This window comes from Thermobia domestica, chromosome 1 (assembly GCF_964235325.1).
Source record: "Thermobia domestica chromosome 1, izTheDome1.hap1.1, whole genome shotgun sequence".
NCBI lineage: Eukaryota > Metazoa > Arthropoda > Insecta > Zygentoma > Lepismatidae > Thermobia > Thermobia domestica.
Genome location: NC_137454.1, coordinates 89,353,516 through 89,368,011, shown reverse-complemented (window position 1 = coordinate 89,368,011; position 14,496 = coordinate 89,353,516). Strand labels below are relative to the sequence as shown.

The following is a 14,496-nucleotide window of genomic DNA, read 5'->3' as shown; positions in this document are numbered from 1 at the left end:
ACGATTTCTTTTCTCTTTTTCTTTTTTGCTAGTTTCTACGGATTTTTGTTTTTATCTACTACCTTGTCTTGGTTAGTTTTGTTCAGTAAATTCATATTTTCTAAAACAGCGGATACAATTTTAGCAGCCGACCTACTCGATATACCTGTTAAATCTTTTGCGGTGCTCATTTGTTTTGTTCTAACTATTGTTTATTTAGGTTTACTTTAGATTTTATTCTCTAAACGATAGCTCCATGCGAACTCTTCGTCTGAATTCGGGGTGGAAGCGCTTAATGTATGGTCTAATTACGGGATTGAGGCTAACGATTGTAACCCTCTTGTAATTGGTACCGCAACATCATAATCGATCTGTGTGTCATGCTTTCTTTTGAGCCTATGAGTTTCTGCTTCATCTACATTGCAACTCGTCATTTGTCTCTGATTTCTCTGATATAATATGAGCTCCCACTCCAAAAGCGGTATATAATTTGATTTACCAGGTTAATCTATCGCAGCATTTGCAAGAGAAAATATCACATAACTTCTAAGCACCGTTCTTAAATGTCTTTAATTTGGCTCTTAATGGGGTATGTCTCATTTCTTAATGGGGTTAATGATCGTTTTGCATTTTGAGTTGTAATTCAAAATCATATGCTTAATTCTAAGGCAAGACAATACAGGAAGAGAGCCTCCCAGCCATATTGTTTCTAGTTTATTTGAATTCAGCAATGTAAGCGCCGCCTTCGGAAAGCCAGTGTTATGTATTTTGCATCCAGATGCAAAAAAAGTGATATTCTCTTAAAGTTTCAGAATTCTGAGGTGGGCTCAACACGAAGGTTTTTCGTGTGTTAATATGGTAGTTATGAAAGTTAGTTAAGCTCTTAATAGTTATTTGCGTAGATTAAAACCATGTACTTCATGTTTTATGTATCAATAGTATTGTTTGGTAAAATGTTCTTGAACAATTGTATTTGAACAAAAAATTAGGAACTTTAGGGCCACGGGGGCCCGGTTAAATATTGTTTTAAAATCAACATATTTGACATGGCTTCATTTCGTACCAATGCACAACTTTTGATAACTACTCAATCCTGAATATCTTAAAAAAATTTTTTCGGACCACCCTAATATATATAGTATAATATTTCTTGTTATATAGCAGAATGGAAAAATTTAACATCTATCAAAAATATCTTACAGACCACATTAAATATAGTAAGCATAGGTAGAGTTAAATCTATTTCATATGCATGTCATGTGTTTCGTATGTTGTGTGAGAAGTATTAAGTGATGCATCATAGCAAATACTAGTGCATGATTTGTGTTGTGAAAGTGTTTCATTGTGACGTTTGTGTATACTTTACAAGATGGCTCTATCATGACAATTAATCAAGTAGTTAGCAAATTTTAAAAATTATTGTAGTGTATCGAAAATACTGTTTTTGATACATTACAATAATTAAAAAATAATATTAATACAGTATAATTAGTAGAGTTTCTATATTAAAATCTAGTAACAGTGCTTTGAAATATGTACATGTAAATGACATTTATGTTAAAATTAATTACTGAATAGTTTTCATCCAAACTACACTGATAAGTAACTTTGTATGCTTATAACCATATGAGTAATCTACGTAATGTAGGTGATATAGTAAGTTGAAAATTAATCTCTTTACTCTCTGTTATTAATAGTAATCTTTTGGATTTAATAATCACGAAATGTTCAGTCGTCACATAACGATATAATAGCAATAACACTATCATGAAAGAAATTAATATTGCAAATAAATATACCATACAGCTTTTAATGTATACATAACATATATTATATAGTACACTGCTGAAGACTTTTAAATTGTAAACATATTAAGAATTAGTTTTTATGTGCGGTATTGGGATCAATACAAGTCTGATCTCTTCAACAATTCTTGCCATATTTCTTATTTTATGTTCTTTATTGATATCACATGGTTTGATACTTACTTACCACACTACCAAAAGCAAAATACAACTTATTTCTGCATAATTTTTAAAAAAACGTCTAAGCATCACTCTCTAAAATCACATAAAATACAAGTAAACAAAATAAGTGTGAGGGAAATAACGATAAAAAATACGAGTAAGTTAATTTAAGTTTGTAATTGTTGTTTCTTTCACAATTAGATAGACACTACACAATTCTAAATTCACTATATTTCTGCGTAATATATTTAGTCGCAAGAGTGACACATAGCCACTGCCGTCACACTCACTCCACATAACCGCGCACCAACAATTTGCCCTCTTTGGAAATCTGAGAGGTCTCCCATTTTACACTACCTCCGTCTGCTGCAGCCACTGGACACTGCTGTTCTACTGCGCCTGACGTAGTATGGAGACCGACATAACACCACCACCAGCGGTCCGGCGCTGCAAACGCCACGACACCACTGCCAACCCATACATCTGACATGTGCTTTCTTTTTCTTTCCCTCCATTTTAGAATATGCAGGAAATGAAAACAGCAGGTTAGGAGGAAATCCCTCATCCCCCTTGCAAATCCTAGACAGAAGAAAATATGAACTACACTTCAAAATATTTGTAGTGAAGTTAAATGGGAATATTCCATTAATACATTCTGACCATAATTTTAAATATTGTATGATACATTAAATGTTGTCGGGCCTACCCTACTTGTGGTGTTACGCTTCGCCACTGCGTATATACTAGATTTTTAGTAAATTGTAGATAAGTTTATGTTTTTTGTAGGTAGGGGTCGTTATGGCTAACCATAATGGATTTCAGAAACAAAGATCCTTTCAGGATATTCAGGAGAAGACGTACAAAGAATTAGTTAGGCAATAATAACAAAATTTAGATCAGTTTTATATAAAACATCCAATTTGGATGAAAAAGACATTTTTAGTCAAAATTAATATACTGTACGAAACACGAAGACTTATCAGCACAACCTTGTATCTGTATCTTATGTTTCTGTCTCTCTTGTAGTGGTGGTAAGTTTCATTAATTTTTTTTACGTGTTAATCTCTATTTTATAAGTTATATTTCAACTGCCTGATGCGGATGTCGCTCTTTCTTTATTTTGTACTTGCAGAAAGATTCCACCTTTCAACTGGGTAGCCGCAAGCCTCGCAGCATGTTTCCCGGGGTTGGCTGATCCTTTAGTCGGAGATGGACACTGTCTACGTTACGGTGCTGACTCTAGCACAGTCACAGAAACTCTGACACAGTCATCACGACGTATCACGTCAGGCTCTACCACATCGCTGCGTCATGTACATCTGAAACTCCCAGCCACAGCACTACAGCCAAACTCGGCGCGGAAAGTTACCATGTCTGTTGTTTAGGGAGCAGCACTATAAAACTTGTACAGGGAAGTTATGGGAAGAAAAGGCCTAGTCAGTATCGCAAATAGTGGCATCTAATGTATTATACTGTATACATGTTGTATTTCAGTGTTGCCACTTTTTTCTAACCAAATCGTGTTTTGCCAAACATAAAAGCAAGAAAAGATATATATATAATATTTATTATGGAATACTCTTAAAAGTTTTAACATATTTTTCTCTTATTTATGTATTATACTTAATTAAGGATATAACGAAAATACTAGTAGACTTCGCAACATTAAAAAAATCTTTGTGTTGCGTGACTATAATAAATAATCTTCAATGAACCATTTAAAGTATACATAACAACAATTTGCGTACATAGTACATACAAAGTATACACACATAGAACAAAACAATATGTTCCACTAGATGTGTTCATGTTTTCTTTGTCTAAAACAGATTTATTCGTTAAGTGTGTGGTCTTGTATCGCGTTATAGCGATACATGTTTTTATTCGTTTTATTGTAATATTCGGTATTATTTATAATATTTATTTCTCGTATATCTTAGTTTTCTATCTATACTACTTTGAATTAATTAATATTAAAGAGAGCCTATATGAGACAGGAAAATAATATTGAAGATTTTCTTTTTTGTAAACAAAGGACATGTTGCTATATTATTCAAAATCATTTAACAAACGATAATTAGACTAATCAATAGCAAGATACATTTTAATTCATGAATCGACAGACACACTTTTATAATATTAGATGGGAAACTAAACTGGGTGTTGATCCATAAACTCCATGAACATAAAATAATTAAGTAAAATTATTTTATAAATGATAACTGAAATATAGTAAGTAGACTAACTTATCCGTATGGCGTAGGAGATTTACCAAGTATGTAGCCACATTAAGTAGTTTTGAAGAAGAGTTGCTCATTGATTCCAGTACATACAGTATACATGGTCATAACGCATGCAAAAGGCTAAGCTTCTGTAACCTACGCAAGGCACCCTCTAGAGCTGAACAATTCACTTTGCAGTATACTAAGGTAAACGTCCGTTATACTGTAAGTATAAGTGTGACAAGGACAAACCCAGTAAATGACAACTTGCCGCAACGTCCAACTGTTGGAGCTATCTACCTAATAACATGATTTTAAGAAACATAAAATGATTCCACTGTTCACATTACTGGATAAATTCATGAATGTTTTTTTTATCGATATTGTTTCTTTTGAAAAATATTTAGTCTTCCCCTGAGAATAGGTTTAATTATGCGGTTTTGTTCATTGAGTGCAAACACATTCATGAATGCAATTTTCATTAATGACGTACGTGTCTACATACACCCTTTATAGACGTCAATTTTTACCAAAGATATTTTCATAATAACATTGTATTGTGTATGTTTCTATCAAGGTCTATGTTCCAGTATGCTATAAGAATAACACATTTAACAATATATAGCTTAAGTCTATATAAATATACTATTTTCTTTTTTCGCATACTGTACATTTAAAACGCATTAAAAATGTTTCAAAGTATCTTTCATGCAACAAAGAGATGATAGGTTTGGATCTTGTTTGGAAGCTGAATATTCTGTCTCCGTATTATGGTGAAAGATAGCATTAAAGCTTTAATGGCATTACTCTAAGTTCCCTTTAATTTTTACGAAGGACTCAGCATTGCTAACCCTTAAGACGAGATGTACTAGTATCAACATCATTGGCCTATTTTTACTTTTCGTCAATTTGTTCCCTCGCTTTGACTCTTTTCACAATCACAATCACAAAAATATGTTTTAGTCTTCAGATGTGCTATGTCAGAATACAAATAGTTTTTGCTACCTTCAAATGAAATGTGTATACGTAGTTTACTACAAATTTTGTTGCTTATTGTACATGAAATGTAAAGAGAAAGGGTAATACAGCTGCATCAATCTTTTTTCGTATTTCAAAACTGATTACCAGAGTTATTGTATAAATTTCAGCGATTCACTAGACTATGGACACTGTCCATGTAGAATGATTGTTGGTGAATCAGTCTTTAATGAAGGCCTTCACTTTCAGTGTGTGAAACTATCTTCCCTTCGAAAATTTCTTTGATGGGCTATATAGACGTGGGAATCGCTTGGAGACAAGTCAAGGTTGTCCTTAAAGTGAATAACGGTTCATCAAAACTAACGAAGGGTGTCCGTGTCATGTTTGGCAACATCAAATCGATCATTATCATGAAATTGATTATCTGTCACCTTGAAAGATTTTTGTAGATGAAACGGGTAAGATCGTCAATGTACAACTTTACATTAATAGTCCCCTCTTGAAATTATCACTCTAATAAAAGTAATTCTTATAAAAAAAATAAAAATTAATGTAACCTTACTTGTAAAACATCTATGAAATTTTGTGGTGTAGTGAGGATGTCCTTTCACTTCATGCTCACGTGTTTGGTCTTGATTTAAATAGTAACACCATCGTATCGTCACTAGCCTGATCTGCGAAAAAAAATCAATTCTTATCCTTATTTATGTTTGTAGAACAATGTTCATTTTGAAGTAAGATTTGAAGCTTTCCTGGCGGCGTATATGATAAAGTTCTTCTCGGGCAATCAGCCAGGTGAAAACTGGTGGATAGGCCAACGTTTCGAGAGCTGTCATCGTTCTCGTCATCAGGGCAATTATGTAGAGATCAGCGGATATAAGTAATATATACTCTGGGCTGGAGAAAATGCTGGTTCCTGATTGGCTGAAAATGCTGGTTCAATCTGAGAATGTTCATTTTGTTTTCTTGAATAGGATATAATTATTATTGTTGTTACTGTTCTTAATACTATGCCATAACCATAATTTTTGGAATGCTAAACATAAAATTAAAGAGTTTTGTATACATGTAGGAAAGGCATAGTTTCTAATGAAATTTTTAATTTTATGAAGAACACAAGTTAATTCCCTACATCGTCCTCATAAATTAGGTAAAAGTTGAAGGGAAAAGTTCAAGCAAGCGATCAAGGTGAATAGCTAATCGGTTATATTTAAAACCCTAATTTATTAAAAAGAAATACATCTTGGGACACAAAAGCACAATTTGTGAAACGTAATGCTGATGCAAAATCTAGCTTGCTTTTGTATACCGTAGCTGCTTCTTTGAACTTTCTCGTTTTCGCTTAGTCTTTCGGTATACGTGTTTAGTATTCTCCTATATTTTTTGTGTTGAAACGAAATAGTGAAATAAATTGTCTGGATGAAACCTTTCTATAATCTCCGTTCATGCGCACCAAGGATATAAATTTAAAAGTTGCGTCATGATATTTTAAGAAGAAATAAGTTAAAGCGATGTGTAAAATACATGAAAAGTACACTTATACATAATTCACCTTCATTTAATAAGGATCCTCTACTAGCCCTAATACGTAGCGTGACACATTGATATCATTATGCATATATAAAGTGTATGTTTGCAGTAATATTATCTAGGAATAATAATAATAAAACATATGAAACGGTGTGGGTATTAAAGTTTCTTTTGAACATAACTATACAGTTGTGCTCAATAAAATCTGTAAACACTCACATGTCTCACGAAATTCTCTACAGGCTTATTATGAAGTTTTCAAACTGACGAAAATCTTACGCTTTTGTTTGCTGCAACCTCACGTTTATAGCAACTGAAAGGTTGAGTACAAAAGTTGTTCTGAACATGACTGTGCTGTACATACAGGGTGTTTCAAAACAACACCGACAACGTTTGAGAGGTGATTCTTAACACCAAGGTAAGACATAAAGTATAGACCAACTTGGGTGCAGAAATTCGTCATTTCGGAGTTATAGGCTACCGAAAACATGAAAAAATGAACTTTAAAGGTCCATAGCTCCAATACTATGGGACCTTCCGTAGTCAGGTCAAAACTTCACTTGGGAACTAGTACGTGCCCTATCAAAATATCTAAGTTTCAGAATCCTGCGGTACTTTCACAACAATTGTCATAGAGGTAGTTGGTGAATGATTCAAATCATATGCCTGTAGCCAAACTCCCTCTATAAAAGTTGTTACATCAGTACTTTAGAATTCTAAAACATGCATTTTTGGATAGCGCACATATGAGTTCCTGGGTGAAGTCTTGACCCGTTTACGATAGATGCCATAGTTTTGGAGCTATGGACCTTTAAAGGTCATTTTTCATGTTTTCAGCAGCTATAACTCCGAAAGGAAGCATTTGTGCACCCAGGTTGGTATATACTTTTTGTCTTATCTTCGTGCAGGAATCACCTTCCAAACAGCGTCGGTGTTATTTTGAAACACCATGTATATGGACGCATTAACACATGTTCTTAAGTACAAAATGTCTGTTATTACATATAGGCTCTCTTTAATTCACATCGCTCGTGATACGATTTTTCCAACTAGTGGCATCAAATTTGCAGGGTACATATATTCGAATATTTAATAGTCTAAGATGTAAAACAAGAGGTATACCTGCCTATTCTGTAGGCAGTTTTCTATCACTGCTATTATTATTGTTGTTATTATTATTACTACTATGCCGTAACTATAATTCTTGGAACACTAAACATAAAATTAAAGAGTGTTTTGTATATATATAAGATAGGCATAATTTCCATTTAGAAATTATTTATTTTGAAAAAAGTTTCATATATATATTCTATGTGAACCATTAAATGAGTACAGCCGAAGAGAACTTTTTTTAAAAAAAAAGGTATATTTAAAAATGTGATAGCATTACTAGAAATTTAAACTAATTGCATACGAATATAGAACAGCAAAATTAATTATGAACTGAGAAAAATAGATAAATATATTTATATATGTACATCCCATGACAATCAAACATTGTATTTAAATATATTGGCATATTTTTATATGTTTGCTGAATCTTTAGGTCTTAGAACAACTTAAGATAGGACTGCTATCAAACATAAATTTAACAAATCGTTGCAATCAAAATTTTTGTAACCAGTATCCAAGAACTAATAAGTACACTTTTTAGTTACATTAAGCTAGAACCTATAATATATACTGTATATTAAAAAACTTGGCATTACGACAGTTAATGCTCACATCAATACTGGACGTAAGATACATAATCGACCTGTATATGAATAATAAGAATGAACTAATTGTTTAGTGCTGTTAAAATTTTACGGATAATTATTCGAATGAGTTTTACTCTCATATTTCAATTATTTGCCAAACACTTGTTTGTTCATTCGAATAACAAATATTGGAGAAATATATTGTTCAAGTATTTGGTGTATAAATATTGGAATTTTAACAGTACTAAAGCAAATATTGGAATTTTAACAGTACATTGGTAACGAAGCAAGTATAAATTAGTCGGTATTCGTTTTTTTTTTTTTTTTTTTTTTTGCAGGATGTATTTTAGAATATTAATATTATTTTTTTACATAATTTATCACTTCTAACAATAAGTTGTCTGCAATTGAGGATCTAGCCCGAGGGTCCTAGCCCCCCCCCCCCCCAGTTTCTTGAGTAACAAAAATAATTTAAGGTATTATTTATATATTTTTAAAAGTTTATAGTAAACTCATGATATACCTATGATAGTCTGAGTTCTGACTGTTCCTCCCCCAGTTTTTAACTTCTAGATCCGCCATTGGTTGTCTGCACTGAAGAAAAATATAAAACCTTCACTTTGACGTCTTACGATTAAGCTCCGTAGGCTACCTCGGTAGGAAACGAATGGTTAGTAAAACTGAACGAATATATAAGAATTGTTGAAATTAATTAGATGTATGGTTTTTCATATCACGATCAAGCATTGTAGGCTAAAAACGGATGACTACTGGAAGTGAATGATTATGAAAGAATTTGTGGAATGAGAATGTGGGAGGAAACGGAAGACCCACAAGGAAACCAGCAAATACGATGTTGTCCATCACAAACTCTTCGCATGACCTAGAATCGAACCAGGGTTCATTGAGCATCCGTTTCTACATTTGGTGAATTGAGAATATCCTGTTGAGAGGAAAAGCTATGAAAAAGTTCATCACGAACTCATTGCAAAAAGTCATACTCAGTATAGGATCATTTTACACTCGTTTTTTAATGCGTTTGTATCGTGTTGTGTGTGTGGGGGGGGGGTAAATTCTTACTTTACTCTCTTCAGTTTTTTTAAATAAACAAAAGTATTATTTGCTTGGAAGTATATTTCGACAACTGGTTAAAAGAACAAAATATTCCAACTTTTAAAACCCCTATAAGCCAATTTTATGTTCCTTATTTTAAAATTAAATTACACATGAAGTACCTTACACAGGTAAAACCATTATGACAAGTCTACCTTCTCCACACAACTTATTGTAGTCGGTTTCTCAGTAAATCTCCTGACGTTGGAACCAATAGCTTATGATGCGTCCTTAACTGTCCTATTGAAATAAGTCCCCCAAACAAAGGATATCACTTTAAATTCGCTCAGCCCTTACGAAATTCTTGGTTTTAGTGTTGTTAAAAATCATGTAAACCCCTACATTATTCTAGAAGAAGAAAGAAACGACTTTTAATGTTCTAAAAATAATGTATGTATAGGCTATATCTTCAATAAACCTTTGGTGCTGTACAATCGTAAATCGAGAAGGACAGAAATAAAATTTAAAATCAAGTACCCCTCTCCTCCCCCCCCCCAAAAAAGAATTTTTTGAGAAAATTAGTGAGCTTGGGAATTTTAGGGAGAAATGGGGAGTAATGAGAAGAAATGAGGGACGTTATGGAAACAGAATTTCTGCTTACATGAGACGATATTAGATAGAAATATTATTGTCGATTGATGTAGATAAACGAGAAAAGCCATAAATAGAAAAAGAATTAATGCGAGATGGATTAAAATTGGAGAAAAGAATCCATTTTGAATTTTACAAACCCCATGCGTCTAATTCACTTTCGTTTAATTCTAATTTGAATCTCTTCTTATGCCAACTATCTCATTTCTTATTTTTGATGTATTCTTTACGAGGAAGAAACTAGCTTACTCCTGCTTAACCTTACTCCTGTTTTATTGGTCTAATGGCTTAGCTGTGTTAAGCAAGTAGACTGCGTTCGAGAGGGCCCATTCCTTATTATAGATTGGATCATCTAGGTACCATTCTTGCACATTCTTTCTTAATTTGCATAATCCTTTGCCATTTTGAAAGTAGCACTCTAGTAAAGATTAACTCCAAATGATCTCCTTAAAACACATATTAGTTTCTCTGTGGGCTCTATTATTTTGAAAATTAATTTTTGTCTCAGAAAGATTGCAGGAAACTTTGTAAAAGACGGACGCTTTTATATTAATATCAGTATGTGTGCTTCTGACATTTGACATTACTGGATTAGAGAGGTTTATAAGATAAAAATTGTAGCACAAGCAAATAATAATTATAGTGAAGGCAGAACTGGGAAACTTTGTAGCTTTAATCTATGTTTATTACTTTCATTTTGTAAAGCTTTTGTTTCAAATTATTAGTTTGCAAAAGAAAATAAAAGAGATTCTAATGAAGTGACAACAAGAAAAGGAACGAACACCTAATTAATTTATAAATACGTACGAACAATGAGGTTCCTTCAGATTGAAAATTGACTCTATGACTCTATAGTACTTACTTTAAGAGAAAAAAAAAGAACAAAGGATGTTTCCTTTTATTCATGCAATTAACACAAATTACATAACTTTCTCTTTGTGTGAATCGAGTACTCACAAATAATTCTTCTATACCCTCTCGCCTTTTCAAAGAATAACATTACTACTTATAGGTAACAAAAGTTTTCTTTACCTAACTCGAAAAGAAGATATTATTAGTTAATTTGCATATTCTTAATTAAGGCTTTTAATTGGGAACATTATTATTATTATTATTATTATTATTATTATTATTATTATTGCTCTATCTCGGTTTAAACCGGTTTCCACTTAATAATTTGACGACCCTTTCTGGCAAGTGCAGCTACTTTGAAGAGCTCTTGTTCTCTAAAGAACTTCCTGACCATATGACAGATGTCTAGTATTACTGATTTTTGGAGATTTATTATTATTATTATTATTATTATTATTATTATTATTATTATTATTATTATTATTATTATTATTATTATTATTATTATTATTACTTACCGAAATTTATGAAGGAATTGAAGAATAAGAGAAGAACGAGATGTGAACGAATTTAATAATTTCAAAACTTTTTAGCAATTAAAATGTACCAATAATATGAACTGTATCATTTCACTTAAAATTCAGTAATTTTAAGAGAATCTTTGATCCAAATACGATAAAGCGTCAAGTTTTTGATTAGGTAAGTTTTCAGGAGTAATACAATTTAAGGATGAAATAAACATTTTATTTTTAGTTTAACGTCCCATCATAATGCATCGAGGTTAAAGAAGACTGTGATAATGTGATGAATTATAGTGCTGAAATGAAATGGGAGAAAACGAAGGAACCCCCAGGAAACCAACACGCACGGTATTTGTTCACCACAAAGACTATTTGACGGCAGTAGGGAGTGAACCAGAAGGGAGCGCTCTATCACTGAGCAACTGCATCCCTAAAATAAACCCATTAATGGTTCATGGTTTATTGGTTTTTGTTTAATTTACCTATGAAATTTCCCTAGATTAGGGCAATTTCCCTCATACGATGAACACTGCTACCGACCTTCCCTTTAATATCAGATATTTGGAAAGAAACTGCAAATTAAAATTTACTTTTAAAAAATAGTTACCTTTCAAAGAAATGAACAGAAACGCCTTTCAATTCAAAGAGAACAGCGCCATAATAAGAAAATTAACACACCCACGCAATTAAAATTAACTGTTAGAAAAATTACTATGTTTTTCTTGCGTGTTTACTGGTTACTCTGTTTGCTTATATAGGGTAGGTTTTTTTTTTCTCGTGAAATATCCAGTGGGAAGGGTACTTATCCAGAAGTCATCCAAAGATTTCTCTTTGGGATCCGAAGATTTTTTTGGAGTAGCCTACAAAATGCTAATGCAAAATGGTAATGCCTTATAAATATACAGGTTAAATTCCCTTCTTGTGAAATATCCAGTGGAAAAAGCCCACCCTATATAAGCACAGTAATCATTAAAAACGCAAGAAACACTTAGTAATTTTTCAAAAGTTAATTTTAATTGTCGAAAAAACTTTTGGTGGATTTTTGTTCGCGCCCCGTTTTCAACATGTCACTTCGATTAAAATACATATCCTTACGAGGTGTGCACAAAGAGAATTCAAATTGTATGCCAAAAATAAGAGTAGTTCTCAAGAGCGTCTTTAGTTAGGAAGATGAAACTCGGTATATCAACTTCTCATTTAAAATAATTGGCATTTGTTCCAAAATTTTCAAAAATTCCGCTTCTTAAGGGGGAAAGATTCAGTTTCTATATTTTCGACTTAGTGCGCTCTCTTTCAATCATCTCGCCTCTCTGTTTTAGTGTTCTGGCTGCGAGTCTGAAGTGGGGAATAAGTATCCTAAATGGTAAAAGACGTTCAAATGTACCTTTCAAACATTTCATTTAAAACTTTTTTCCTTTCCGTACGAAGAATGAACATTCAGTTAGCATTCTATGAAAACAATTGTTTTTACCTGTGTTAGCAGAAGTAGGATTCGCGAAAAAAACAATCTTGCTACAAGACACTACAAGTTAATTTTGCATGTAGCCCTATTTCGGTTCTGCTCAGGGTGAAGGTGGAGATCCTGCACATGGGGCGTCCAGGGGAGGAGCACGCTAGTGAAGATGGGTGTGCACGTAGGGAATATAAATCCGAAAAAGAACGTATCAAAATCTACTAGGTATTCACTACTAGCTAGCTTATCGCATTACAATTGCAAAGTAATAAACTATGCATTTTAACGCTGTTTCTGTGTTTACAGGTGAGTTACACGTTTGGCGCTTATGTAAATAAGTTGATTAAACATTAGTCTTCCTTAGTAATTAACAGAACTTGCTTATAAATACGCCAAAAAAGGCGACTTCGTTTCTTTAATCTGCATCTATTAATTACTTTAAATGCTGATAACTGCTGAGCGTACAACAACGACTGAGAAAGTAATCACATACATATACAGAAGATTGACATTTGTTGACGTGTACTATTATTATTATGTTAGATTAAATTCCCTCAAAATATTTCAGATTGTTTTGTTACTAGTGGCATGACCATTAGTTCTTTGGGGTTTTGACTTATTTCTTGACTATGTCTAAAGCCCAAACTTAGTGGCCAATAAGTCGGAAACTAAAACTCGGTACAACATATTTCAGATGCCTATTGAGCTCGCCAAAGTATACCACCGCTTCAGTTGGTTTCCGAGTTATTGGTCATTAATGTTATTATTATTCTTACTCAATTTTCATGATAAGAAAAAAAATCCCTGACTGCTATTTAGAAGAGAAATATAATTTAAATAGTATGTAAATAGATCACTCTATCTTCACCAAATTTGATATGGTAGTTGATCTTGAGTAAATTAAGTACACGTATGAAACATTATAATGCGTAGATCCTTGATTCTTTAGTTGTTGTGCGTTAAATTTGGGATTTCGAACTATTTTCTTGACTAAGTACAAATTCAAAATTTGAAGCAGAATACCTCGAGAACTAAAATTCTTCACACAATAGTGTTTCACACATCTTCTGAACGTATCAAGATCTACCACCATTTCAAATTTGGTCAAGTAAAGATCTCTAGATCCTAAGTTATATAGGTCATCAACATTTGAGTTTGGAATTATTTTGACAAACCTATTAAATATTAATTAAGCAGCCTAAATGCAGTGGAAAGATTTACTAAAAATTCAATGAAAGCCGATTTTTTCCGCTATAGTAAAACTCACTAAGTCTTCTAATACCTTGTTGAATAATAGAGTAGTTTAAATTTCGGAAGTATGTAACTGAAACAAAAAATAATCAGAATGTGCTCATATTATCCTCCTCTAACCTTTTATCCAATTTGGTTGATCGGTTAGTTGGTCTAGAGTTTAATGTTCCTCTGCAGCACTGAGGCTATGTGAGACGTGGATTTACAGCTTAACGTGAGGTGCAAACTGAATGAACTCCGAGCTGGGAATCAAACTCGGACCTTTCGCATCCAAAGCGAGTACGCTAACCATATAGCCACGAGGAAACTCTATTACATAATTCAATTTATCCCAGGACA

The 14,496-nt window shown here is 32.8% G+C and overlaps 1 protein-coding gene across 1 annotated transcript in view; it reads left to right on the top strand.

Annotated features, from left to right (window-relative positions):
- The window catches only part of LOC145687248 (cardioacceleratory peptide receptor-like), a gene marked incomplete at its 5' end in the record, with an annotated part of 232,214 nt that extends 217,968 nt beyond the window's left edge, over positions 1–14,246 (top strand). The window contains one exon of the mRNA XM_081760725.1: positions 3,083–14,246. Within this exon, the coding sequence (XP_081616851.1) occupies positions 3,083–3,331 (249 nt within the window). The remainder of the gene's footprint in view (positions 1–3,082) is intronic.
- Between the last annotated feature and the right edge of the window lie 250 nt (positions 14,247–14,496).